The following is a 27,822-nucleotide window of genomic DNA, read 5'->3' as shown; positions in this document are numbered from 1 at the left end:
GGTCGATCGGCTCCGGGCTACCATCTTTACCGGTTTCCGATTGCCTCGTCCCTTGTCTGCCTTACGTCGCCACTTTCGATTCCTCGCGATGCCTCGCAATGACGATTGCTCCTGGATCAGACGATCTTTGACGGGTTTTTTGGGTTCTGAATTGTGTGGACCACCGATGAAGGACCCATTCGTTATCATCCTTGACACTTCTCTCTGTATTCAATTGGCGGCATACTTTAGGTATGATTTGGTAGACATATCGCCGGAAATTATCTCGAAGAATCCATTCGTTACAAGAGTATCAAAATCGATTTTCAGTATGCAAACGTGTTAATTTTAAGCGCGCGATCGTTAATTTTAATCGTCGAAAATTTAGGAATATCGCCAAATGCGAACAAGTCGTTACTTTTTCCGAGCATCGCTATCTTTATTATATTAATTGTAAAATGCAACACCGAGTCTGAAACGAATATTTCAACAAAATTCGCTTCTCGTGTATATTTCGAGGAATGATACCTCTCTAACGAATCTACGCAAAATGTTCGATACGTAGAAGGACCTTTGCGATTCGAATACATTTCTATGATTACATTTACGTTTCCACTTCAATATTTACTAACGTTACGTTTTCAGAGGAATGTATCGGTTTTCACAATTCGTGGAAAACTTTCGTTTCTCTCGGAATCAACGCATTTCCAATGATCATCGGTGAGTGTCGAGGAATTCCCCATTTTTTTCATGGATCTTTGGTGCCCAGACATGTGACATCGAAGAATGTAGTTATCGACCATAGATTTCTATAACATGTCATTTGATAACAATAATTCGTGACATCCAATTTATAGTTACACCAAAAGGACAGTTTTGCTAAAGCATCTAAAAAGTTAACTAGATATATTAGATCTGAAAATAACTTTGCTTACTTCTCTTTAATAATAATTATGCAGGCTCAAACTCGTTGATAGAATGGCAAAACTTTTTACAGTATCGTTTATCATTTTATCGACCATAGATTTCTATAACATGTCATTTGATAACAATAATTCGTGACATCCAATTTATAAAGTTACACCAAAAGAACAGTTTTGCTGAAACATCTAAAAATTTAACTGGATATATTAGATCTGAAAATAACTTTGCTTACTTCTCTTTAATAATAATTATGTAGGCTCAAACTCGTTGATAGAATGGCAAAACTTTTTACAGTATCGTTTATCACGCTTGATATTGTTATGTAAACATTTTGATGATTCAACAAAACCACTTTCAAATCTGTGTCTAGCTAAATTTTTAGATATTTCTGCACAATCGTTCTTGTATTCAAAATTGCTTTCGGCCTATCACATAATTATCTTAAGCAAAATTTTACTTAAGAGATTTCAATTCCGAAAATATACGTAACTTTTATTGTTGTTACATTTCAAAGAAATTAGATGCTTTATAGAAAAATGAAAACTTGCTTCCAATAAACGCCGAACACATGTTTATAGTAAAGCCACGAAGAATAACTCAAAATTGGCAAGTTACTACTTGTCATCTGTTCACCGTGCAGAGTCTCGTTTCTGAGATCGTTCGCTTCGCCTATCACGATATTTTCCCAGTTGCCGATTGAGGATCGCCAGGACGTGGATTCTCTCGACTCGCACGGCTCGCTCGCGACGCGCAATTCGCTCGTAAATCTCGCGCTGGTACAACAGCAAGGAGGCGGTTTCGCGTTCCTAAGTTGCCTCTTCCTCCATCGCGGTATCCGTCGTAAAGCTGTAGCCGTCCAGGCTCCTGTAAAATCCCACTTGATTCCGCTTGCGAGAGGCTGGGTCGCTGCAACTGCTTCCGTTGCAGCGAACGAGGGCCGAACAACACGGCTGCAACGTGCGAAATTGGCTTCCACGGTGTGTGAAACGCTTCTCGTCGACGCATTCACCGGCGATCTCCGTCGCGCATTCAGCGAGCTGTGATTTACCGTTTCCACGTCCGCGCCACGACGATCTCCCCTTGTAGAAGGAGCATTCCAACGTGGCGAGCCATAAAGCGGCCCTCGACCGCGAAAACTTTACTAGCGAATAGCAGATGCAAATCCGGAGCGGCTCAAGTTCTCGGCTGCTCGCAGATCGTACCGCGGAAACGACACTTGTACGTCATCGATCATGATTAAGAAAGTCTTGTATGCATTCCGACAGCAAATACGCCGCTAAGCGAAGATTTATCTTGACACTATTGCGCTGTGCAGCGTGATCCAGACAGTGTCCCGTGCACTCGAACAAGATAGTTTGGTCAGGAAACATGAAGCACTTTAATACCGTGAATAATTTACATACCGAGAGGTAAATCTCCCAGATCATGGTGTAGAAATTCTAGGACTCATGACGGAATTGCTAATAGCGGATAGACTAGTAGAGGATATTATCGCAATACAGATTCAGGAAGTCTTATGATTTGAGTCACAAAGTAGAGCTCGGTTGCGGATAACTCACGTACCAAGATGCAAATTCGGAGCAGAGTTGAAGTCTCAATTTCACGTAGATTGTTCTCCCAACGTGACACTTGCGCACTGCGGATCGTGATTCAGGAAGTCTTCGCGACTCGGGGAAGTTATTCTGGTAACGAGTGCTCGACCGCAACAAGTTCGCCAGATGTGAAAGAGAATGCAAATCCGAAGCTCAAGTTTCTTAATTTCCAATGGATCACCTCTTCGGAACGATGCTTTCGCGTTGTAGACAGTAATTAGGAATTAGCAACCCGGTGAAGGTGCCTCTATAATGAATCATAAAGCAGCGTTTGACCGCGAAAATGCTATCGACTCGAGGAAATGCAAATTCTAAGCAGATACTCGTACTTCTTAACTATCCTGCAAACCATCATCGTAGATCATCGGAATCAAACGACTTGAGAATCGTGACGTTCCTAATAACAGACTGCGAGAATTTTGCAGTTGAATGACATGCTGACAGCACTTGATATGTAAACGTATCATTGATATTATCACTAACTATTACGAGAGCGAACGATTGTTTTCAAATAAATCTATCTTCTATTTTCCACGCAAAGGACGTAAGAAAGTGAAGAGTTTATTTATTTTCATGCTATACTTTGCTTTTTTAATTCTCTTTATTGCATATTTAGCTAATTATTTATTATAAAAATTATTTAATGCGAATAATAACGGAAAGATCGGTTTTCTTGAAGTATCTAAAAATTTAGCTAGATATATATCTGAAAATAATTTTATTGGACCATCAAAATAATTACGTACAACACTCAAACCGGTTATTAGAACATCAAAACTTTTTGCTCATCATGTTTTAAATTCCTATGTAATTATTTTGATGATTCAACAATATTATTTCTAAATTAACATTTAGCGAATTTTTTAGATATTTTAGTAAAACTGTCTTTTTGTATATATATGTATATATTGAAGCAGCACACGTTAAATTTTTATGAAAGCTAAAATTTGAAGAATCATATCTTGCCACCGTAATGCCGCATTCAATGCTATATTACTTTGACAGTAATCACGAAAGTAGCTAGAAAACATTCTCCGTTAGCACCACGACGTTAATTTAGTCCTGTCGTAACTGAGAGTTAGCTCTGTGTCAATATCGGCGCTTCGACCTGTTAAAGACATAACGGATTACTATTGAAGCGTGTATTTCGACATCCGTTCCGGATAATCGCGTGTCTTCATCCGGCGTCTCGCTCATGGCGACAAAATACCTAAACGGCAGTACAAACGATCCGCGCGAGCACCCGGGAGAAGTACGGACCTAATAGAGTTTCGGAGTGTATCGTCACGCGAGCTCTAACGAGCTTAAATTTCGGTTTAAATTTGTTTGACGGAACGAAACGTAAACAAAACGAAAGTGTACGATAGCGTGCACGCGTACATGGCCCGCACGTGTCACCGCGTCGTTCATTCAATGACAACCCTCGTGCTTTCGAGAGGAACTTCCAAGGTTTTTGCGCACGTCGCGTGTGTATATGAATTCATATACGCAATAATGGACACCTTCGATGTCGCTTTTCTCTCTTTCCCCCCCCCTTTTTTTTCTTTTTTCGCGTCCCTCTCCACCAAGAAGAGACTCAACTTTATTCCGATTAAATTCCCAGCATTACCCACGCCTTTGCAACGGAGCCGCTGCAACGAATAAACGCATCGCACGGTGCATACGTATATACGTATCTATGTACGCGAGTCGTTCGAGAAACCGGTTTCCCGTACGTTTTAATTTCACGCCGACATCGGCGCAATTCAGTTTACACGGATACTCCCCGATCCTAACGCGCGCGCCTCCGCGAGATTAACGCACCGACCGTGCGTGCGCGTGCGTTTTCGGGCAAAGTGCACTGCGTGTCGCGTAAAATCTATGCGAGACCCGCACTGGAAGACCGCGCTTTAATCCTGCGAAAATCTGTTGCAATTATCTCAATGCGTCATCGCTCCTCTGCAATTATCTCTTGTGAGCCAAGATCAAAGTATAGGTAATTATATCGCGGTGGAGATACATATGTGGCAACAAGTTCTGTCATTTCAAATACCGTCTTTGTTTTGGTCACTTGAAAGTTACGCTGCGCTACACATAGTGTGTGATTGACAGATATTTTTATAAAGTACCACTGGTATTTTTCTTTTTCGACGGAATGTCAAGGTTGGCCGATTATTATCTCGGTGGAGCACATTGCGACGAATAATAATTTCGTTGTCTCGAGTGTCATATCTGTTATGATTATTCGCAGGTTGCATTACGTATCGGACAAAATTGATGTTTTCATGAAATATAAGGATACCGATAATTATCTGAAGAGAACAGCACGATGATTATCTCAGTAGAGCACAGTACGAGGAAATATTGGAAAATTATTCAAGAATGTCATTTCTGTTATCAATCATTCGCAAATTGCGTCCGGCGCTAAGTGCCGTGATATCAGAGAGAATTATTTTATGATACAAAAATTATTGGTAATTATCCCGCTAAGTACTCTTCCGAGTGATCAGATAACATGATGTATCTCTCGAATTAGAATTTTATTCAAAGTATTTGTTTTTTTATCGAATTTCACAAATCGCCTTTTAAACGTTCGTGTAATTACGACTGCTCGATTAATATTTTTTTTACGCCACGTTTATTAATTATTAAGAAACATCGTTTAGCGCGTTATATTTATGATTTGTTTTAAATTTTTTAAGTGATTGACATTTTTTAATCGCTAAAATGTTTTTACAAACTTCCGTTCACAGTGGCGAGTGTCCAAATTTAAACGCACTATTTTTGACGACGATATACAGTCCCGGGTGACACCAGTTGAAAATCAAAGGATTAGCGGCGTTAAAGTTTCACTGCTCTCTCACTGATCGACGCACAATATCGGTTAAAGAACAGTCCATTAATGTGCTCCGATTTTTCACTCGTTGATCCAAAGAAAGTGATGATCCCAAGAAAGTGGCGATCGTAGAAATCAGCAACAAGAATAGCCCGGAATCGATTACGATTGACGCGACGTCGATGAGAAGAATGTCCATTAAGAAACCGTGACTTGGCCTGTCAGTAGTGTTGAAATTTCAGATTGTGACACTTGCGGAGAAGCGTAGCTGCAGTTTTATTTCAGTCGTGTAAAATCAGCAAAACTTTCGTGCAAACAATTTTATCTCAGAACATCGTGTTAAAAAGTGCATAGCCACAACTGTCTTCAAGTTCAAGTGACAGCGTTTTTTCCACTAGAAGAGCATCACGTTCGATAACTTCGGCAGTTTGAGTCTTTTTTTTCGGGGAAAATCTTGGATTGAGAAATTATCACTCTAGCGCTTCAGCGACACGTAACGAATCTCGATCGCACTCGTTGTTCCAAATTGCTTTCTCGCGGCGGATCGATCTTCCTCGCCAGAGCAGATCTTCTCCTTCCCCTTCGTCGTTTCCGTCCTCTTCGATGTAGCGGATGCGTCCGACGGGACTTCCATCAGGATTTACATGTTATTGCGCAGGTATCTCACTTCAGGTACCGATATCTCGATCCGTTGCTCCGACATCGCTTAACATCACTCACACCAACATACGAGGCACTTTCGATGCACAGTTCGTCGTTCAACTCTCCGCTCTCACTCGTCATCGTCCTCGTTGTTTCTCCGTTTATCACGATTTATCGACCGTATTTTACAATCACCATAAAACTGAAGCGTTTTATTTTTTTATCCGCGAAGAGATTAATGCCCATTGATATCCGTGTTTCATTTCAAAGATCAATTTACCATCACGTGTATGTGTGAATAGAAGATTATTCTTGGTTAGACGCGATCGTTGAAGATAATCGTTATGTAACGCGGCGACAGTTTCAAAAGGTCTCGATTCGCGTCAGCGTTCGCGAAAATATTCTTCGGTATGGACTTTGTCGAGTTATGTGTCGGGTGCCAAAGCGCCCGAAGCACCTATTCGCAGAGAATGTCACCGAAGTTAATGATCGGTCGCTGTCACGTCTGGAGGTAATCCAAAAGTCAAAACTGCGCTCTCCCCGTTCGTCCCGTTTCGAAGCGCAGCTGATCTCGTCGCGCGCGCGAAACATCAACCGCGTGTCTCTCCGGCGAGCGTCCAAGTACGATACGTCAAAGTTCGATTGTGTTGTTGTACATCGTATGAATGTGTGTGGCATTATGTACCGTGGATGTCGTGGTCATGCGACGTATACTATCATCTCGCGGCGAAGGGACGATTTCTTCTACGGAGCGCGAATGTGTCGTGCGTATAATTCGACGTCTCTTTTCACCTGCAGTATGTATCCTCGCGTGTAATCCTCGTGGGTCCAACCGAAGGCAGCTAGGATACGTGTCACTTGCGCGGGGGGCAACTGGTTGAACAACTGATCGAGCAAGATCTTAAGGCGTATCGGCAGTGCGCGCGAGCCGTAGAGTACGAGGGATGCGACGTCAAACGCGGCCGTCGGCTCGACAGTCTCTGAAGCCGGTGGCCTCTCCTCCTTCTCCGCGACTTCGCCACCACCACCGGCACAACCACCTCCACCACCACCGCCGCCGTTACGATCCCCACCGGGGGTACCGCTGCCACCACTACCACTGTCACTGCCACCACCACTACTGCCACCTCCGCCGCCGCCGCCGCCGTCACCTCCACCACTGCCACCACCCCCTCCTCCACTTCCTGCACTACTAGTCGCTGGTGCCGTCATCGTCGTCGTCGCCGTCGTCGTCGTTGCCGCCGCCGCCGTCGTCGTCGTCGTCGTCACCGATGCCGGGTGTTTTACCCTCCCTACGACGCTTTTATCCTCCCTACCAGTAGAACGAGGGCCGGAGACGACATCCCCACTACCCGCACCACCACCACCACCACTACCACCACCACTACAGTGGAGCCGCTGCTGTTGTTGAGCATGCTGCTGCTGCTGCTGTTGCTGCTGCTGCTGCTGCTGTTGCTGCTGTTGGTGGTGGATGTTTGACAGTCGCGCCAGCGCTGAAACACAAGCAAGTGGAAAAGAGAGAGGTCAGAAAAGAACCTTCTTGCCGGTAGTGCACGCGTGCGTGCGAGCGCGTATATGTGTGTGTGTGTGTGTGTGTCGGTGAGTGAATGTGGACAAACGTCCTCTGTCGTCCCTACCTCTCCCACCGTGTCCCCACCCTGTCCAGCCCCCCTCGCGTGCCCCACCAGTGTCCCTAGCTCTGGGTACTCCCACCCCCGCATCATGCTCTCGTCTTTCTCGTTCGCGTATCGCGTTCTCTCTCTCTCTCTCTCTCTCTCTCTCTCTCTCTCTCTCTCTCTCTCTCTCACTCCGTCGCCTGGTCGTCCCCTCAAGCGGACTCGGAGTGTCCCCCTGTCCCCCACCCGCCTCTCTGTCCTTCTCTCTCCGATTCTGTCTCCGGTATCGTCGAAGCAACCTACGGTCGCCGTGGCACCGAGGGTACTTACTTACCCCCATCCGTCCTCGCGACCGGACCTACCATCTCCCACTCTTGACCGACCCTACTACTAGCACCGCCAGCGTCATTTCTACCACTACTATTGCTACTACCACTATCGTTTACTACTACTACTACTACACCGGCGTCGTCAGTCCGGTACTACCACTAGTACTGTGCCACCACTATACGCCGAGTATACGAGGACGACCGTGATGAGTCGCGAGGCGAATCCCCTCCATCCGAATTTTCTCATGAGACTCTGGCATCCATCAACCTGCTGCTGCCGCCACCGTCGTACCGTCTCGACTTGTACGAGGATCATCCGCACGCTACCGGCACGGCAAGAAGAGAACAGTATTCGCAGGTATCTTCGCGATGCGATTTCGATCGTTCGATTTTGTATCGGGCTTTGAAACTATATATAATAGAACTATCCGCCAAACTTGAAATAAATAAAAAAAATTGATTGTTTATGCTTTTCCCTTACTATATCAGATTGAAATAATGAAAATATATGTTACGCAAATAAGTATATGATATTATGATATATACCGTTTCATCATTGCTTAAGACGTGCATAATCACGTGGAACTCAATTTGTTTTAAAGTGTATGACTGAGATTAAAGTGAGATGCATAATGCACTCCGTTGTATACACACGTACATACGATACTATCCAGAACTTAATACAGGCTACTTTGTAGTGCAGTTGTGCGGATAATCCGATTCGAGTTGCACTTTGATATTCGAGGAGAAAGTTGATGTTGCGAAGGTGGTGGACGGTCATAAGTAGTTCGATGCAAGGTGCGTCGTATAAATGAACTCGCAATTTGTAATCGTAAGGGAACATATAGCAATACGTGTTCATTGTAGTAACAAAAAGATATATATATAGTATAGTTGTATCCGTTTTTTTTTGTTACATTATTATATTTTATTATATTATTAATCATCACGATTCATCGTTTCCTTACTACAAAAATGACAATTCAAAAATTATGATTTTTTAGTTATACCATGAATGAGTTAGATGAAGATCATTCTAGCAATCATCAAACGTAAACTAACTTCATAGATCGTCAATCAAATAGCACTTATGTCGTTCTTAACATTTTTAAAGAGACGTAATTTTTAAAAACACGTTTCTCTAAGAATGACACATTTTGTATTATTTTTGTGACTAAAAAGGAGAATCTTCTATATAGAAAACGTTTAAAGTTGAAACAGTTTTGGTGATCGAAGTTTGAAGAAAAAATCGTTTTATTTTAAATTTAATGATTTTAGTTTATCAAGGTAAATATAATAAACTGCTAATGTTCCGAGTTTATGTCACTTTCGATGAGTTATTACGGATTTTTCATTACTTTGTAGGCTGTCAAAATCGCCAGAACTGAAAAAGAGTGGTTTTTTAAATGGCAAAAATGACATTTGATCACGTTTCTAAGAATTTTGATATTAAATGATTAATCAATAATTTTCTGTTAAATTGAAAAATAGTTTTTCCTTTTCTTGAAAAATTTAATTTTGTAAGTTGTGTCACTTTTAAAGTAGAGAACGACATATGACTGTTTTAATTATATAGTGATATTATATTACCACAATTACTGATATTTCAAGATTTCTAATATTAAAACAGTAATTATAGTAGAACAGCCATATAACGATTAATTAACTATTCCACGAATGTTCATGTAACAACGATCTCGCAAGTTCCTCATACGCGACTTCAAAATCAAGAGTGCGCTCGATAATATACTTCATATGAAAAAAAGAAAAACTCTAATTAACTAGAAAGCTCTAATTAAAAAAAAATACTAATTTTGACATGACGTTGCTGTCTCGCACGTTACTGCGAAAAAGGGAAGAAAGAACGAGACACGCAGAAATTCATGTAAAAATCACCGAGAGCGCGCCGTGGATTCCAACAGAACCATTACATTGCGATATGGTTATTTATTGGTGGTTCGACTCTATTGAATCACGATTTCTTGACGCTTATCGAAAGTACGCGCGCGTGAGCACCAATGTATGGGATGCATTTTGCATTAACTATTCCCCTCGCTGTTCACCCCCTCGTCTTTAAATTAATAATCATAGTCCACGTTACGAACGTGGCGCGTGAGATCGGGCGGTTGATAAATCTCATATAATAAACGCCGGATAAACGTATGACAAATCGACGTATCGTATCGTCGTGAAATCGATATAAGCATCTCTCTCTCTCGTCGGAGATTTATTGTTACCTTGGGTGCAACGTTCCTTAATGAGGCAAAAGCGGATCATCGGCCGCTCGTCGCCTCGTATAAGCGCTCCGGTATCGCCTTATGGCAATCGTGGTCGGGAATCGCGCACTTGGCGCATTTGGCTGCGCGAAAAGAAGGGAAAAAATAAAAAAATAAATAAAAAAACGTCGACGCTTTCTTGGACACGGTGCCGAACGTAGCGACGCAGATTGAGTGCGCACGCTCATCGTTGTCGTCGTCGTGGGGAACACCTATCCAATACCAACGGGGACCAGCGAACGCTTTCCCTCTAGAACCGTCACGCTTTTCGCACCTGACGATTACTATCTCGGGACACGAAAGTTTATGGATCTCCTTATAGCCCCGACAGACTCACAGATCGTATCGCGGATCGCAGCGGCGGTTATGTTTCGCATACGACGAAAACGCTAATCGAACGTGTTGCGCGCTAATGCTTTTCTCCTACCTGTGCCTCTTCGTTCCCTTCTTCCTTCATCAATCTGTGAACTCTGCACTTGTCGGACGAGACGATCGAAAGTGTCCATCGTCAGTGCGATTGATATTCGTTGCACGAATGTGTACGAATGATAAGAAATTGAATTAACGTGATTTTTTTAGGAAGTATACTCTAAATTTCTTGCAGTGAAATCTCACTCTATAAGAAAGTGAAAATACAACCACCCTTCATTTCATTTGTTTTGGAGTGAGATTTTGCCTCCTTTGAAGTGAAAATTCACTCTAAAAGGAATGAAAATTATCATTCTTTTTCAAGAAGTGAAATATTTTCACTTTTTTTCAAGGATGGTTATATTTTTTTTCTCTTAAAATGAGATTTTATTGCAAAAAATTTAGATTGTATATTGTGATCGTTTATGCTTCGTCAAACAATCATGATGCACATGCCTATAAACATGAGCTATTCATGAATCGTTATATTATATACGGAGAAGACATTTTGCTAAAGTATCTAAAAATTTAAACAAATTTGAAAATAATTTTATTGGAATATATTAAAATAATTATATAAGATGGCTCTCTGCTAGAATGTCAAAACTTTTTGCAATATTGCTTGAGATTCCTACATAATCATTTCGATGGTCCAACAAAATTATTAAAAATCTGTATTTAACTAAATTTTTATAGATATTTTAACGTCATTTCTGTGTATTTCGATTGTAAAGTTTGTTTATTGCTTGGTTTAACGATTAGAAGTCAACCTTTTCATATCAAAATTGGATCATTAGCTACTTCTGCAGTTTGCTAATTAAATTTCCATTAAATTAAATCTGTGGAGTTTTACAAAAATAAGACCTCTATGTAAAATTAAACGAAAAGTTATAAAACTGTTGATAAAAAAAAGGAAAGAAAAAGAGAGAACTGCGACAGGTCTGTTATTTTCTTTTTAAGCGAGTGAACAAGATTAATTTAAAAGCTTTATTACGATTCAAAATCTCAAGCAGATATTATGATCGCCTCAGATGATTGAGGATTAATAATGACTCGAAAAGTTTTTTTTTCCTCTCTTCGAGATGAAGGATTTTGGAGGGACCGACAGATAATCTCTTATTGCGTGCCGATGAGAAAGTCGTCGCAGCCGGGATCCATTACGTGAATTCTTTCTGTGCGATCGATAAGATTTGAGGGGGCGGTGTGTTCCGCACGGCGACGATGGGCCTTTGCCAGCATGGTTGTCGTTATAGGTGCCATCGAGAGGGTCCCTGCGAGCGGTCCCGATCCTCGCGGCTGGGCCCAGCGTGGGATCAATAAAAATCAAGGAGTCATCGCGATTGGGCGCCACTTGTCATTAATGACTATCCGATTTTTCGATTTAATTAAATGGCGATGACGATCTTGCCACCTAAATGTCGGCCGTGGTCGCGACTAGCGAATGAGTCGTTATTTGAAATAAAAGATCGCTATTAGATAAAGATAAAGACCAGAGTAACGATCCTTTCGCTCCTCCAAAATGTATGGCTGAAAATCGCTGATGAGTGTCGATATCGATGTCGGTTTCGCGTTCGGCTTTAAATAAAATCATTAATTAGAGGAGCGGATCCGCATTTCAAGGGTGTAATCGATAATCCGCGTATTTTGCGCGTACAAGATACCGCAGGAGCCACCAGTGCCGCTGAATTACACATACATAACCACGCGGAGAAGCGCGGGCGGGATACGTTGAATATAAAAACAAATCGCGTCAGTCGGTGGCGTACGAAATCGCATTTCCCGCGGCAGTGATAAACAAAACAGAATTATCTACGGACCGTCGCTATTTACCCGATCCTTGTTTTATTTCCCCTGACAGGCGCGCGTTGTTTTTTGCGTAATACCGGTGCACGCGGTCGAAGCCGGATTCGCGAGCGTGTATATGTGTATGTGTGCGTGTGTGCGCGCATATGCGTGCATTTTACGTGTGTACGCTCGTGTGTCAACGAATTTTTCCGCGAGCACGTCCGCATATCGAGGGGACGGTAATCCGATACCGAACGACGTCCCCGTGCGCGCTTGATTTGCGCGATATAAATGAAAATTAAACGGATCGCCGTTCGCTTTTGTTCGCGGTTAAATTAACGGGTCCGAAAAATTTGCATCTTCACGATCATCGTGTGTCATATCGAACCACGCATGCTACGTTATGTATTTTAATTCACTGAGGATATGGGAAAATGTAATTTTCGAGGGAACGTTTTTCTAAAAGAGATGGAGGATTTAACAGCGAATGTGTCGGCAAATCATCAATCGTTATTTAATTATACGAATGTATTAATTTTCGACGGTCTATTCTTCGATTTTCTTCTCTTGGATTTAAAAGGATACAATTTATTTACGTTTTTCCAATTAATTTCTGTGTGACATCGAACAAGAGTGTCCTTCGTTCCTCTGATTTCTAGTTCAAATAAACAGAGGGGGAAAATGTGCGCGAATCAAGAAAAATCGCCCGAGGCAGAGTAATCCTATTTCCCGAAGCGACGCGATGGACGAAGCTAACGAATTATCCGCCGTTATTTACTCAATTTTTCTCGTTTTTTTTTTCCCCCGTACACGCTACTTTCCCATTTTCCATAGTTTCGAATCTGAGAAAATTTCAAAAGCTATTCTTTTACAGTTATTACCACCGATCCGTTTCGCTGAGGAGTCGAATAATACAACCAATTCCGTCTAACGACAGGGATTGCTATTTCCGCACGATGGATACCAATATCGTGATCGTTGAGATACGTTCGCTCTTGAGTAAAATCTCTTCCCAGACAAACACGATTACATCGTCGATATGAATGCCCCCGGTATTTCCCCAACTACTCGAGAAACCGATGCCCCTGGCGAACGCCCTTCGACATTTTCGCCAACGGAAAACCCACACTACCACGAGTCTATCAACAGTTTTTTTTTATTATTTTTTTTTTTTAACAGATGTACATCCCGCGGTGTTTACGGGGGCGGCTTTCGACCCTTTTCGAAAACCGAAAGCCAGGTCGGTCGATCCCGGGCGCACCCGACCACGGAATGGAGATTCGAGTTTGTACGCACTCGTGGATGTGTGCATATATGTATATATCTGCGTATATATATGTATAACTGTACGAGGATGTCCATAGTGGGATGTAATATCAATACGCCGCGGAAGCTGGATAGTCGCGTCTGATTTTCCGAGCGCATCGGCACGTGGATAATGTTTTAATGGAGTTTGCGGAGTACGAGGAGAGTGTGAGAGCGAGCGAGAGAAAGAGAAAGAGAGAGGGATACTTGGGTCGGGATGGTAGAGGCCAAGGGTGAAGTCGGCGCACGGTTTACATACCATTTACTCGCGCCCTGTAACCTTGTCGAACACTTGTTTACAGTGTTATACAAACGGCGTCGCCAGCATTCGTGATGCCGATCCCATCATGAACTCCCGTCGTCGCGGATATCGAATAATTTCCATTCTTCCGACTGACTCCTCTCTCCTGTCGTTCAGTACCTTATTTTACTTAATTTTTCGGAAGTGCTAGAATTATTTTTTTAACATTCATCTTTTTTCTATGGCGAAAGATTCAGAATTTTTTAACCCAAATTATTTTAAAAATTTATTAATTTCAAAAATGTTACATTAGAAATAATATGTTAGAATGTATTGTAAGAAAATATATGGTTTACGCAAGAATGTTTTTTTTTCTTTCGAAAAGGGTTTGAGAGAACGACACGCGATTTCCAGCTAGGAGCGACATCGAGTTTCAAATTGGAGGCTCGCGGTCAAGTGCCAACGCTATTGTGATTTATGGCCGTGTTTATAATGACACTTTCAATCCGATGCCATTCGTCCCTTGGCGGCGGGCGGCCAAAGATTATACCGTCCACGTAAAGTAAGCAAGAAGTCACTTATTACGTTGTTAGAGAAATTACACGGATGGAGTTTGCGTAATCTCAGCACCGCGGACACTTCCTTCGGCTATGTCAAACTCTCTTTCGTCTTTATAAATCTTTATCTTTCTTCTCGTCTCTATTTTTCCGAGTACTCGTAAAGTCCCTGGTAGGAGAAGGAGAAGAATAAAAAGTAGGTGCAAAAAGTGTCCGACGATTCGATCAAAGTTCTCTCTCGCGTTTTATCCTTATATCTACGAGGTTGAGAACATATTTTGTGTATATTTACTCAGAAGTGAGGAAGACGTTAAAACGGACTTTTCTTGACAATCAGCCATTATTCGCGACTCAACGACTGGCCTACTGAAGGCGTAATCGAATATTGAAGTTTCACTTACGCATCGACGGGTCTCAACAAATTGCCTTTTCGTCCTCGCGTGAGACTTTATATCTTCTGCCGCGCGAACGCTATTTCGCAACAGTTCGCTGGAACAAGACGACGGTTATTACGTAAAAGTTGGCTCATAGTCAGCCCTGACACGATCCTCGCGCAACGGGGATCGATCGTGCTACTCGATCGCCGTTTTGCAGAAGGTTAACCAATACCGGTACACCGAAGGGACCCCCACGAAGGACCGTCGTCGTAGCGGACAGACGTACCCTGTCGCAATCGTTCGCATGGACGTGTAAAAGACACCGGGCACGACAAGTGACCGTTGTATATATCCCCATACCTCCCTCCCCCGAGACAGATAAAGATCTACCAGGTGTCCATGAGGAGAACGTTATCTCTTCCACGTTGTATTTCGGCCGTGTAAACCTGCGTTGCGTGTTTCCTGCCAATCTTGTTCCGATGATGCTCTTTTACTTCCTTCTCTAATTTGTAATTTCGCTTTCTTCGGATTGCGGAACATAAAACGCGTATTTCGTTACGCAAATGTACCACCTGCGCTAATTGAACTCCGAATATAGCTCATGCTCGTGGAAAGGTCGATTTTACTGAAATACCTACAAATTCAGCTAGATAGAAGTCTGAAAATAATTTTATTGGACCATCGAAATAATTACGTAGGAATCTCAAACATGACGAGCAATGCTGCAAAAAGTTTTGACATGCTAGCAATCAGCGTCCTACACAATTATTTTGATGGTCCAACAAAATTATTTTCAGATCTGTATTTAATCTGTATTTAACTCAATTTTTAGATGCTTCAGCATAACTAGTCTTTCCGTGTGGTAGCGATGTAGGGAAGAGTTGCCGAATGTGTAGGTGTACTTAAGGTAATTTTAATTATATTTTCCATTTAATGTTAATTTGTATGCAAATGAACATTAAAAATTGTAGCTTGAGATTTCGCTTATTATTACATGTTTAACTTTTCACCAATAACAAACTAATTTGTTATAAGTTTTTTTTTTGTAATTTGCTGCAAAAAGTACGATTTAGATAATTAGTTGCCTAAATTAACTAATACGTATTTTTAATAATTTACTGAAAAAAGATCAAGTATTTAATAATTATTAAATAATAAAAATGAAAAGACATACGTCGAAATAAAACGTCTTGAATTTATTTTTCTAATTAATTTGCATTTACATCAACCTATTAGTTTGATTATTGTCATGTTATAATACCACAATTATCAGTTTTATCTTGTAATACAATTTAAAAAATTTGATAGATTTTAAAAGTATACCGATTTAATTTGTATAATAATTGAAAATATGTATATGCACACAGTGAATGTAAAATATTTTACATTAAACCTTCTTTCATGAAAATACAAAAATTCATAATAAAATTGTATGATACATTATTACATACATTAAGCAAAAATTAATATTAAATATACCTGACTTTTTAAAATGCTGCTAACATTTAAAAAAAGGACGTAATTAAATTTTTTAAAAATTAAAAGATTCAAGGCAAATGAGAGTAAGGCGCAGTAATTGGTGCGCAAATTCAATCATAAAACAGAAATTATGACAAATTCTTACATAAATGTTTTAAAAAGACACACAAAAATATATATTCAAATTGTGTTACATTTCGAACGTTTCGGCCAAACATTTGGGGCCATCTTCAGCGAAATATCAGAATTTAGAATCTGAAAATTTTCTTACACACCACCATAACAGATCGAGTGACCACCCAGATATAAATTGAAATTCCTTCAATTTGTTTCCATACCAATGATGAATTGTAAAATAACAAATCCTGTAGGTAAGAGAATGCAAGAAAACTTCTCATTTGCCTTGAATCTTTTAATTTAAAAAAAATTGAGAGTTGTTACTAAACTTATTATTAAATTTTTGTCTATATTACTCATTTATTTCATATTTTTGTTACTGAATATTGCTTGTGTTAAGTAATAATATAAAATATTAATGAGGTATGAGAGATTTAAGCGATCAATTCGGCTACTTTTCTCTATTTTCATTGAAAATAAGTAAAGCAGTGAGCAGACGATCGATAATTTGATAACAACCAATTGTTAATTGATTAATGTAACAATCAATCGTAAATTGTTCGGATCTTCAATGTCGATCCTGATGATGTCGTATTACAAAAGAATTTATATACTTCAAAGTTATCGCACGTTGCCACGCACCTGCTGCTCTTCGACACTATCCGGATTGTGTTGCGGCGAGGCGGTCGCTCGGAAACGAAAAAAAGGAGCCGCTAATTATGAAAACTATCATTTGTTACCGAACGTGGAACGGTCGTGTTCTCCGCATGGGGCACTCGACGGGCTTTTTCGGGCGTCGTTAGCTTTTTTTCACGCTTTTTATGAACGCGTAATCGCCTTTTTATGAACTCTATTATTCAGCATGCAAGAGTTGGATCATTTCAATGATGGATGTACATTTCAGTACCAGACATATTTAACAAAAATTACATTGACAGTTTTGTCTTTCCCTACATTGCTCAACTGTTTTTACACAGTTTTCGCGCTTTTTAAATAACTTCTAACATAATATCCTCTAATAAAGCGAAAAAGCGATTTTTCAACGACGAGTCAGAAGGATTTTCCTTCGCTCTAAAGTGTCATTGATTGATGCATAAACATCGATCTTGAGACTCTTCGCTCGTAAAATATTTGCTCAACGATCTCTGCAGGAATTTCGTTAATGCTTCTTCAGCTTTGCCGGGACAATGCTGAAAAGATTCGTAGGCGCCGATGACCTGCCGAAATTTGCATGGTTCACCCAGTTCGTTCCCCTTTTCACTGTGGGTGAGCCTGCGACAGGTTTCTATTCCTTTAGCTACGCTAGTGATACTTCACGCAAGTCCTCCCTACATCTCTCGTAGTGTTATTCCCTCGTGTGGGTCAATGTATCTTCGCTCGGATGTTGAATAGCGCGGACAATGCAGTCTCGACTCTTACTGAAAACGCGTCACGCCTTACGACCGAGGATGCTACGCCATGGAAACATTTCACTGGATTTGATCGTCTGATCTCGAGAAATTGCCTCGCTCGAAGGTATCGCTTGTCTGACCGCTGTGTTTTGATATATGGAGTACATACGTAATCGAATGGTGAATTAGATAGCGGGAGACTGTTATTTGTAAATAAATTTTTATTGGAAATAAAATTATGTTCTTCAGACGAAACATATAAATCTCGAAATGGTTCTGTTCATTTTTTTTCATGTAATTTTATTAAATAAGATTTGGAGAAATATTGCTTTTTAATCCGGGAACAATTACCCGAGGTATTTTTATACCTCAGCGGCGAGAAAATGTGATGTTATGAAATAGATATTGTTTTCTTTCTTTTTAGACATATTTTCTTTCTTTTTAAATAACTATTCTTTATAAACTTTTAAATATCTATGCAATTCTATCGAATACTCGCAAAAAGGTGTTATATATTATATTAATTACACACTGAGAAAAATGTCCGTTCAAAAAGTAACAAACGGATATTTCCGATTGATTTTAATCGGATTTATAAGACTATCTGATCAAATTTTAGGACTATCCGATCAAATTTATCGGATTTATAGGACTATCCGATAAATTTGATCAGATAGTCTTATAAATCCCATCAAAATCAATCGGAAATATCCGTTTGTTACTTTTTGAACGGATAAAGCCCGGAAATTTTTCTCAGTGCAATCTTTATTTTTTTAAAGAAATACTCTGTCACAATAACCTGCTTAACATGTTTAAGTCTATCCCATTTTATATTTGTTTAGTTTCTACCTACTTTTTTCAAAAAATTGTGAATAAATTTATACCTATAATGTTCTCAAATATCAATAAATCAGAAAACAATCAATAGTATACAATATGCTCTTCATGATAATTTTAATTGATGCATAAAAATACTCCCCTGATGATCGTTTAAAAAAAATAGAATGACTACCAGACTAATGGTCCATCTTAATAGAAATGGAATTTCTGTCAAGCTTGATCAAATTATAAACTTGCGGCAGTCTCATTAAATTTCGACCAAATTAAAGAAATTAACTAATAAAAGAGCATAGAAAGAAAAATTGAAGAATCTGTGACTGAGAAAACGTCCGCTGTATTGAACATTCTGTATGGTTCAATCTAACGGATTTATGGTCCCTCTTTTTGTATACCATCTGTAACATCGATAATTCGATCAAACACTCCTATACCCATAGGATTTTCGCATCGCTGTTTTTTTTTTTCAAGCGCATATTGTTGGTGCTACGAATCCGCGGGATCTCTGTAGACCCAGCGCGATTACAATCGGTTTTTCGCGCCTCCGCGTTTTTGCACAATGTTCGACGAATAACAGGACGATTTCCGGCTACTCTCGAGGACGATCGTTCTGGTAGTTCGCGGAAAATTCGTCGAAAAAAAAGCGACCGGGAAAGCCACCGCTGCCGGCTTTCGTTTCAGCGAGAGAAGGGCGAGTTGGTCGGTTCGCGAAATCCAGGGTTATTTTTTTCGCATTGCGCTACGAAGGGGTTAATTCTTTAATGGACGCGTAACGCGAGAGCACATGCAAGTGTATACGCAAAATATTTTTATTCTTTCGAAATTTCGGATACAGAAGTATATGTATCAGCTGGCTATCGCGTATATTTTTTTCCGCGAAATAATACCTACCCTTCAGTCAAATACCTTTAAGATGTTTTTCATATCGCTCATACTATTACGAACAATAACTCGCGACATTTCTCTTTGTATGCTACATACGTAATTATAATAATTAGCATTCCATGGTTCTATGGTCAAAGCGAAGAACTTCACGCTGTTACTGCGCTCGGCTCGGCTCGGCTCGACGTCAGGTGTACGATTATCTCTTCGCGAATCACGGCTGGCCCGTTGCGCAAGGCGGTCGCAGCTTCGACACGAGCCGATCATTAATTTTACAGCTGGATTAAGCACGGAGCATCGTTGGAATAGAGAAATAAATCGGCGATAGTTTGCCTGAGCACCATTGTTCTCGCGCCGTTCTCTCGTAAACTATAAGCCAAAGAGGGCGATTAATTGAAGACATTATACCTAGGCGGTAATATTGATGGCGATATAAATAATATAACGCCGAGAAGATTTGAAGAAACGTTGATTTCGTCGATTTCTGGTTACGCTGGAAAACTACGATAGTCGGCAGCATCTCGCAGTGCTCTCTCTCTCTCTCTCTCTCTCTCTCTCTCTCTCTCTCGTCTTCCTCCGTGTCGTAAGAAAGCGGCGCTCGTTTACGAATCCACGCTCGAAAATCGCTCTGCGGTTTGGAAAGCGTGCCGACGATGAATCTTTAAAAAGAGAGGACGTTGCGGCAGCGCGGGAAAGACAATGCATCGCGCTGCGCTGCTCTGCGCCACGCCACACCGCGTCTGCCGATGCAGGTATATGGCCCCGCGGCTCTATATATCGGGCCCTCTTTCTCATCGCCGGAAAGCCGACGATTAGGCCAGTTTTGAAACGTAATGTAGCCGCCGTCACGAGGCCATTTGTCTTGCCGCGCGTCGGTGGACGTCGCGCTGCGGGATATATATTCTGTCTCGAACTGAAGGAGCCCGGATAGGAGATAAGCGAGAAAGAGAAAGGTATAGAGGGTGGGAGGGAGGGACCCCCGCAAAATAATTGTTCGCTCGATGAGATGAGGGGCCTTACACTCGGGTCCTACGAGCGACCCAGGGCGACCCAATTCGACGTACTTTTGTGATCCAAATGGGATGAGTCAACGATTGATGCTCGGTGCTGTGGCTCCTATCGATTCTGCCGCCGCCTGTCGATGGCTTTTTCGATCTTTCGGTTCTACGGCCTCCCTCCGTCCGTCCCGAAATCATTCTTCTTTTGGAAGAAGTCGTCTCTGCTTTTTTATCGCGCCGGATCGCGTTCTTTCAGCGAGTTCTGCAAATGGCATCTTTTTGTGATCGCGAACGGGGACCACTTGCGTTTCGTATGTTGCAGATGTCTTTTCAGATTGTGTCGGGCAAATTGGAAATCGGCTGAAGTATTTTGTTACGTGTTAGATGGTCCTTATTTGTCCGGCATTCGTGACTTTGATCTTTCAAAGATAAAAATAATTTTGTAATTAACAATCTTTCTAATTTTATGTATAGGTATGTGAGTCAGTAATAGTGAAATCTGTCATAAAAGTAGATGTATCTCCACTATCATTACCCTAAAATTTAATTATAAATATATATATATAGACATATATTTATATATACAGTAATAGTTTTTCCAATCGTAAAACATGATTTAATGCGCATTGAAACATCTATTTAAATCGTCGCAACTACTGCTAATAATTTATCGAACATATTGATGCGCACGCGGTTCAACAAGTGCTGCTCGTACACGGATGCGTATGAAATTCATCGATTCATCACATATCAACGGTTTTTGCTCTTCCGGGGGCTTCCGCTTTCATCTCATTCTTCGCTTCCTTCGTTTTGCTCATCGCTCTCCTCGCGATCGGTCGGTCAGTCGGTCTTTTTGCTTCGCGGGTTCGCCGTCCACTTCTTCTTCCTGCTCCTCGTCCTCGGGAGAATCCCGTGAGATGCGAAGGATTAAAAACCACACGACTTGTATCACGGACACGCTTGTTTCCCAAAAAGCGAGCCAATCAACAGTGCGGACGACTTGACTTGGACCGAGGCTCCGTGTAAATGACACGAACAGGTTGAACCACACGACACACACAAGTGATGAGGAGAACACGATGAGACACATATATAAAGATAAATGTAAGATAAAAAAGAAGATACAGGTACACGACAAGGTTGTCTGACAAACGCGACAGACGTGTCCTGTTGTGCGAGTCCTACGTCGCGAGAAGGATCCACGAGGGTTTCAGCTTTGATGTGACCGCCATCGGTCCTCTCCCGCCTCTCCCTGATGACGAATCAACCATGCGAGATGGTCGTTTGACATTTTCACTACGGGGGACGGGCTATGATAATAATAGGTTTAACTTCGTCCCGGTCAGATCAGCGTGCGCGTTTTTGACTGCATGAAATTGTCTGAAAACCAACCTCGTTGTGTGTCCCCGTCGTCGATTCTTCCGGATCCACGGATCTCGGGCCGAGATCGCGTATGTTTATCCGGGTGAACGCTAAACGGATTCTCTTTCGCTGGTGTTCCTGAGCAACGTAGCAAAAACAGGAGCCAATCCTTCGTAGAAGAATAAGTCAGGCTGACTTGGATGCCTCGGGCAGGTATGTTTGACCTTGTCGATTTCGTGTTTGCTGTACCGCCGTTTGATCCTTTTGAAAATATTCGGGATATAATCAACAGCGCATAAGAAATCTTAATTTAAAACAATTTCCCTTCCGATCGATTATTGAGGCTTGATAGAAGTATTTTAAAAGAATATCAGACTCAATCTTTTTATTTGTATAGATTACGGAACTATGCGAGAGGAATATTATGAATGCATTTAATTTAAGCATTACGATAAATAAATAAAATTTTGTAATGGCCTTTTCAGGCATTCTCAACGGCGAAGTAAAAGCCGCCGTATATATAAGATCCTATTATTGTAGCCGTAACGAGACTCGCGTTCTCCCGTCAATCGTCAGGCCCCATGGCGCAAAAACGATAAGAGCGCGCATCGATCGAGGCGGCGCATCGCCGAGCGCGCGTGCGGCAATTAATATCTATTATAGCGGCGGAAGCGAGAGGAGCGGTGTGTGATCACGCCGGGGAAGGACGAGAGGCGCGGATGATGTGCCGATGACGTCACTGCCGGTCAACTACAAGTATTTCGCATTAGCCGACGTCCCGCCCCACCCGCCACGATCCTGTTAATTAATTGGGTTAAAAAGACGTTAGAGGCGAATTGATCGGTCCATTCAAAGGCGGGCGCGGCATCGACGAGCGTCGACGAGATAAAGTTATTATTCGCTCGTATCAATTTCGTACGCCTGCGCGATCGCGTGCCGACCCGCTATATCCACCTTATCGTTTCAATTTGCTCGCGCGCAGACCGGGCCCTGCGCTCATGGGAAAAACAGTCGTTCGAGCCGCGGCTGTTTCCCGCAATAAGTTTCATCTGGTTTCATCTCCGTCTCCGTCCTGCGATCTTCTCTTCGTCTTTTTACTAGATCCCGATCTAGGAAAGTGGACGCAAACCATTCTCGCGTGTGCGAAGTTAAACGAAGGCTAGGAGTCTCTCTCGAAGGATTTATGGAGCTTAACTGATGAACCATTTAATTTTCGTTCCATTCAGTTGGTGAAGCCAACTGCTAATTGTTACATTATAAATTTGACATGTTTAGGATAAAGATGAAATATCTTTATTATAGATGTGTTTTTTATTGGGTTTATTTTTTTAATTTTTATCAGATTTAATAGAGAAATGTCGGTATCCCTTTCACAGGTTATTTCCCCCCTTTACATTGTATAATAAAGCCGCATATATATCCACGATCATCCGTTTACTTCTCTTTCTGGTCAATCGGTTTCGGAGACTCGGCAGCGAAACGAATTATGTAAATCATGCTTAAAATTACTATAGGGTAATCCGCGAAGGTAAACTTTCGAATTACAAGGCACATTCTGATATCTCTTTTGGAATCTTCTCGCGCGAGTAACGAGCTAACGAAACGGACAAAGGAATTAGCCGAATATTGTATTCTTGTTGAAAATCGCCTGTATACGAAGGAAAATAGCGTAGCACGATCAAGTCTATGAAAGACCCCCCACGTGTTCCGGATAATCGGGGGCCTGCCGTTATGAATTTTGAAAAACACTGTAGCGCAAGAGGCCCTCGACAGCCTTTTGTTTGGCTGTCATCGAATACTCCGGAGATCCCTAGGGAGTCCTAGGAAAGATCGAATCACTTCGCGTAGTATGACCTTTTACCTTTTGTCTTCGTGTCATCGTCCTGATGCGAAAACAGAGAAACGTTCGGATCAACGACTCTTTTTTTATCATCAATATACATTGCTTGTTACTAACTGATAAGAGAAAAAATTATATATTTAATTCAATTTAATTTCAATTTAATTTATTGTGTGCAATGGTTACAATAGAATTATATGTACATGTATAGAAGTACGTATGTATACATGTGATTGTGTGAAATTTTTATCAGATATTCAGCGATTATATCGATTACCGATTACTTGTTTTTAAATATGTGATTGATTGTTGAATTAATCACAGTTAGATCGATATCCAATTTTCGCTGAAGTTGTAAAGCAGTTCTTAATCGATTGATATTGCACAATATTTAATTTCGTTTGATTTACACCACCAACGTAAGTTTGAAACTGTCTACACACATATAAGTTTGTTAATTATTATTTTGTATATACATACACTTATTTAACTATGAGTGAAATGTTTTAGTTCATATCGAATCATTATATATTATCTAAGCAGAACGACAAGTCATTATGATAACAAAATGATGTCAAAACGACTCCAAAATGGCCATTAAAAGTCATTTTTCAATCATTTTTGATTCATTTTTATGTCATTTTGACGTTATCGTGACTTGTTGTTCTGCTTGAGTGCAGTCTGATAAAAAAACAAGTATAACATTTTTTTATTTGAATGACTATATGGATTTTTACTCCTAGATACTACTTTCACGACTGAATCAATTTTTCGACTACAAATCTCCCTTTTAGTGTTGTATTTGACGTGTTCCTCATAAAACTTAAATATGAAAATCCACATACGTGTATTTCTACATTATAACTAATTATATTTGATTTATTCATTGAAGAAGATTCCAATTAGGATCAAAATGTTCACTATTGTTATCCACATAATAGACTTATACCCACGATCATCTAGCATCTGCTCTCATTAATAATTGTTCTAATTTATACAATATTTGTTATTGCATAATATTTTATTGATCATCTGGCGGCTATTATCTTTAGTTTTTTTATTGTTTGAACTTCCAGCTTGTTCATTTTAAACTGTTTAAAAGAGGCATCAATAATATTATACAAAATATACAATAAGATTGGATATTTCTAGTCGGGCAGATACTACTTTATACAGTTTCGGCGAAAATTGAAATCTCAGTCAATAAATCACACACACACATATATATAATATATATTCAATATTTGAAGAGTATCATTGATGACAATATTTTTTGGATTGAAACGTAAGCGAATCGACTCGCCGTAAAGAATTTACAAGAGATTTATTGGAGATCGCTTCGATCGCCAGCCGGAAGAAAATAATTCGATAGCACCTCCGGCGACTCTTACCGCCCGGGGAGGAGTTTCGCAGGATGACGCGCGACTCGCTCGCGAGTCTCGGGGGGCGCGCAGGGGGATATAGAGACCTTAAGGCACAATGCGACGCCTGTGGGTAGCCATTGACAGAAACGGCCGTGTCATCCCAGCCATGATACACCCCATTGTGCTTCCAAAGGACCTTCTGGAGACTGCATTATCGTTCCTATATCTTTTTATTAGACCGCTGGTCCTGATTTCTCTCCTTTCCCCCGGCCCCTGTTTCTCGATGTACCGGGGAGAAGAGAGAAGGTGTGCTGCTGCGAGAGACGATGCTGCTGGGTATACACTCGACACCGCACCCATACACATGCTGCGATGCGTCAGCAAGAAATGGGAGCCGCATCTCCTCTCCCGGTCGAGACTTCCTTTCGAAACTCGGCAGACACCGCGAGAGCGTAATTAATTTCGTCGGTTCTCGAATGGCGAGAATAGGAATCGATATCAAAGATTACGAGGAAACCACGATTTCAAACTGAATACGATCGATTCTTTTTTTAATCAATCACTCGATATAGATATCTTGATAGATATTGAACAAAACTGTGATAGTCGCAAGACAATATTTATTTCATGCTTTGTATACTTCCCAATGGAAATTTAATCATTATACGGAATAAAATCCATTTTAAATAACATATAATTTTTACGCCAGATTCTGGAATAAAATTCTATTTATAATTTTATACATCACGTATTTCGCGTGTGTATCTTAACATACACTTTATATGAATATTTCTTGATTTTATAAATATTTTTCATATTATACAGAATATAAAGTCATAAATAGAAAGTGTAATTGAGGAAGTGTAAAAGAGGAATTGAGGAACAGTTTTACGAACGTTGAACTTGGCATCATCATAAAACAATTTGAAATGGATTCCAATTGGAATTATTCAATTATTCCCTAGATTTCTATTGGGTTTCCTAGGGAAAACGGAAAAAATTCCGATCGGAATTATTATACATGTTTCATGATAGGCACCCTGTTTAAACTGATCGCGATGAAATCGACATCTAATTTTGCCAAAGCTGTAATAGATATCTTTTATGTCACTCAAGTAATTGTAGCCAGTACGAAGAATATCATCGATAACATTAGTTGTACAAAGAACGATTTTGCCGAAGTTAGAAAATTTAGCTAGATACATATCTGAAAATAATGTTGGACTATCAAAATGATTAGACAGAAACTTCGAACATGATGAGCAATGCTGTAAAAAGTTTTCACATTGTATAGCAACTAGTTTGAGCATAACCTATACACTGTTAGATATTAAAAGAGCAATTGCAACTCAATTCCTTGAGTTAAATAACATTTTGTTATTTTTATCTTCCATGTATGACAAAATGTAAATTAATCCATTTCTAGTTATTTTCAAAGTAAACAACATCCATATTAACATTTACTTAGTAAATTATAAATTAAATTTGAGTCCAATTTAATACATTTTCTCGAGTTAAATTGTTTAATTTCATTGTTTTAGTTAAATCAACGATATATATATATATATATATATATATATTGAGTAGAAGCAATGACGAGACTTATATAAATAATTAAAAATAACTCAATTTATGGACATTATGAATTTAACAGTGTATAATTATTTTAACGGCTCAACAAAATTATTTAGTTAAACAATTAACAAAAGTATCCAGCTAAATTATTTTATCCACTTGAGCGAAATCTTTTCATACATAAAAATTAATCAATATATCGAAAGTTTACGAAAAAATTTATATTGACATTTATTGACCAGCGCGAAGGATCGATCGATCGCTGAGCGACTTTCAGCCGAAGATCAGACTAAAGTGCGCGCGGGCGCATCATCGCAAAGTTTTGTGTTGATGATGCAGCGTGCGGTCGCAATTACAGCGGAGAATCCGGCAATTACGGCGCGCCGTCGAGTGCAAAGGTGACATGCTAACGGCGGAGTGATTGATTTTAGCGAAAACGCGAATCAGGGGGCAATTTGTCAAGCCGTCGACGTTCCATCTCTCGCAACACGCGGCCACGCAGCGTGAAGATACCGATCTCCTTCCTTCACGCGAGCGCGCGCGTGAACGCTCAACACGCCGCTCCGTCGACTTCTTCGCCGTCGATACCCGGCGTCGATACCCTGCCACGACCGCCGGCGATGTATCGCCGCCCTCCGTGCGATTTTCGAATGGACAATGCATTTCAGCGGGACGCGGCGAAATCGCTCTCTTCTCTCTCTCTCTCTCTCTCTCTTTCTCGGGCGCGATCTCGCGCGTGGGAACGCGCGAAGAAAAAGGTCGAAAGACCGGATCTCTCGAAGACAACGTTCGGATATCTCTCTCCCTATCCGATGGATCGACAATGCGCGAAAGGCGAGGAGAAAAAGTTACGAACGCGGGGGGGAAGCGCGTTTCCATAACCATCAACGGACCGCGCGCTGCCGCGGTTCGCTCGACCATTATCGGCCGTCGCTGCGAGATAGAAAGGCTGATTTAGACGCGAAATCGTATATATTGGCGTCATATGCAAGGGAAACACCCTGCCCACACGCCGCGCCGGTGCGGTGCTTCGAATGTTAACGTTCGGATTTCACGGCGAGGTGTGCCTCGAGAAAGAGAGGATCGTTCCCTTTTCCTGCGCCGAGGTGAGAAAACACGATTTGCACGGAG

At 40.9% G+C, this 27,822-nt stretch overlaps 1 protein-coding gene across 2 annotated transcripts in view; it reads right to left on the bottom strand.

The window, feature by feature from the left end:
• LOC108759939 (uncharacterized) overlaps window positions 1–27,822 on the bottom strand; it is a 300,035-nt gene that overhangs the window by 13,074 nt on the left and 259,139 nt on the right. For both annotated transcript variants that reach the window (XM_018505671.1, XM_018505672.1), the window contains exon 4: window positions 6,745–7,445. In XM_018505671.1, coding sequence (XP_018361173.1) covers window positions 6,745–7,445 — 701 coding nt within the window. The remainder of the gene's footprint in view (window positions 1–6,744; window positions 7,446–27,822) is intronic.

This window comes from Trachymyrmex cornetzi, unplaced genomic scaffold (genome assembly GCF_001594075.2).
Source record: "Trachymyrmex cornetzi isolate Tcor2-1 unplaced genomic scaffold, Tcor1.1 scaffold21, whole genome shotgun sequence".
Lineage (NCBI taxonomy): Eukaryota > Metazoa > Arthropoda > Insecta > Hymenoptera > Formicidae > Trachymyrmex > Trachymyrmex cornetzi.
The sequence above is the reverse complement of the archived record's forward strand: the minus strand, read 5'-3'. Positions and strand labels throughout refer to the sequence as shown.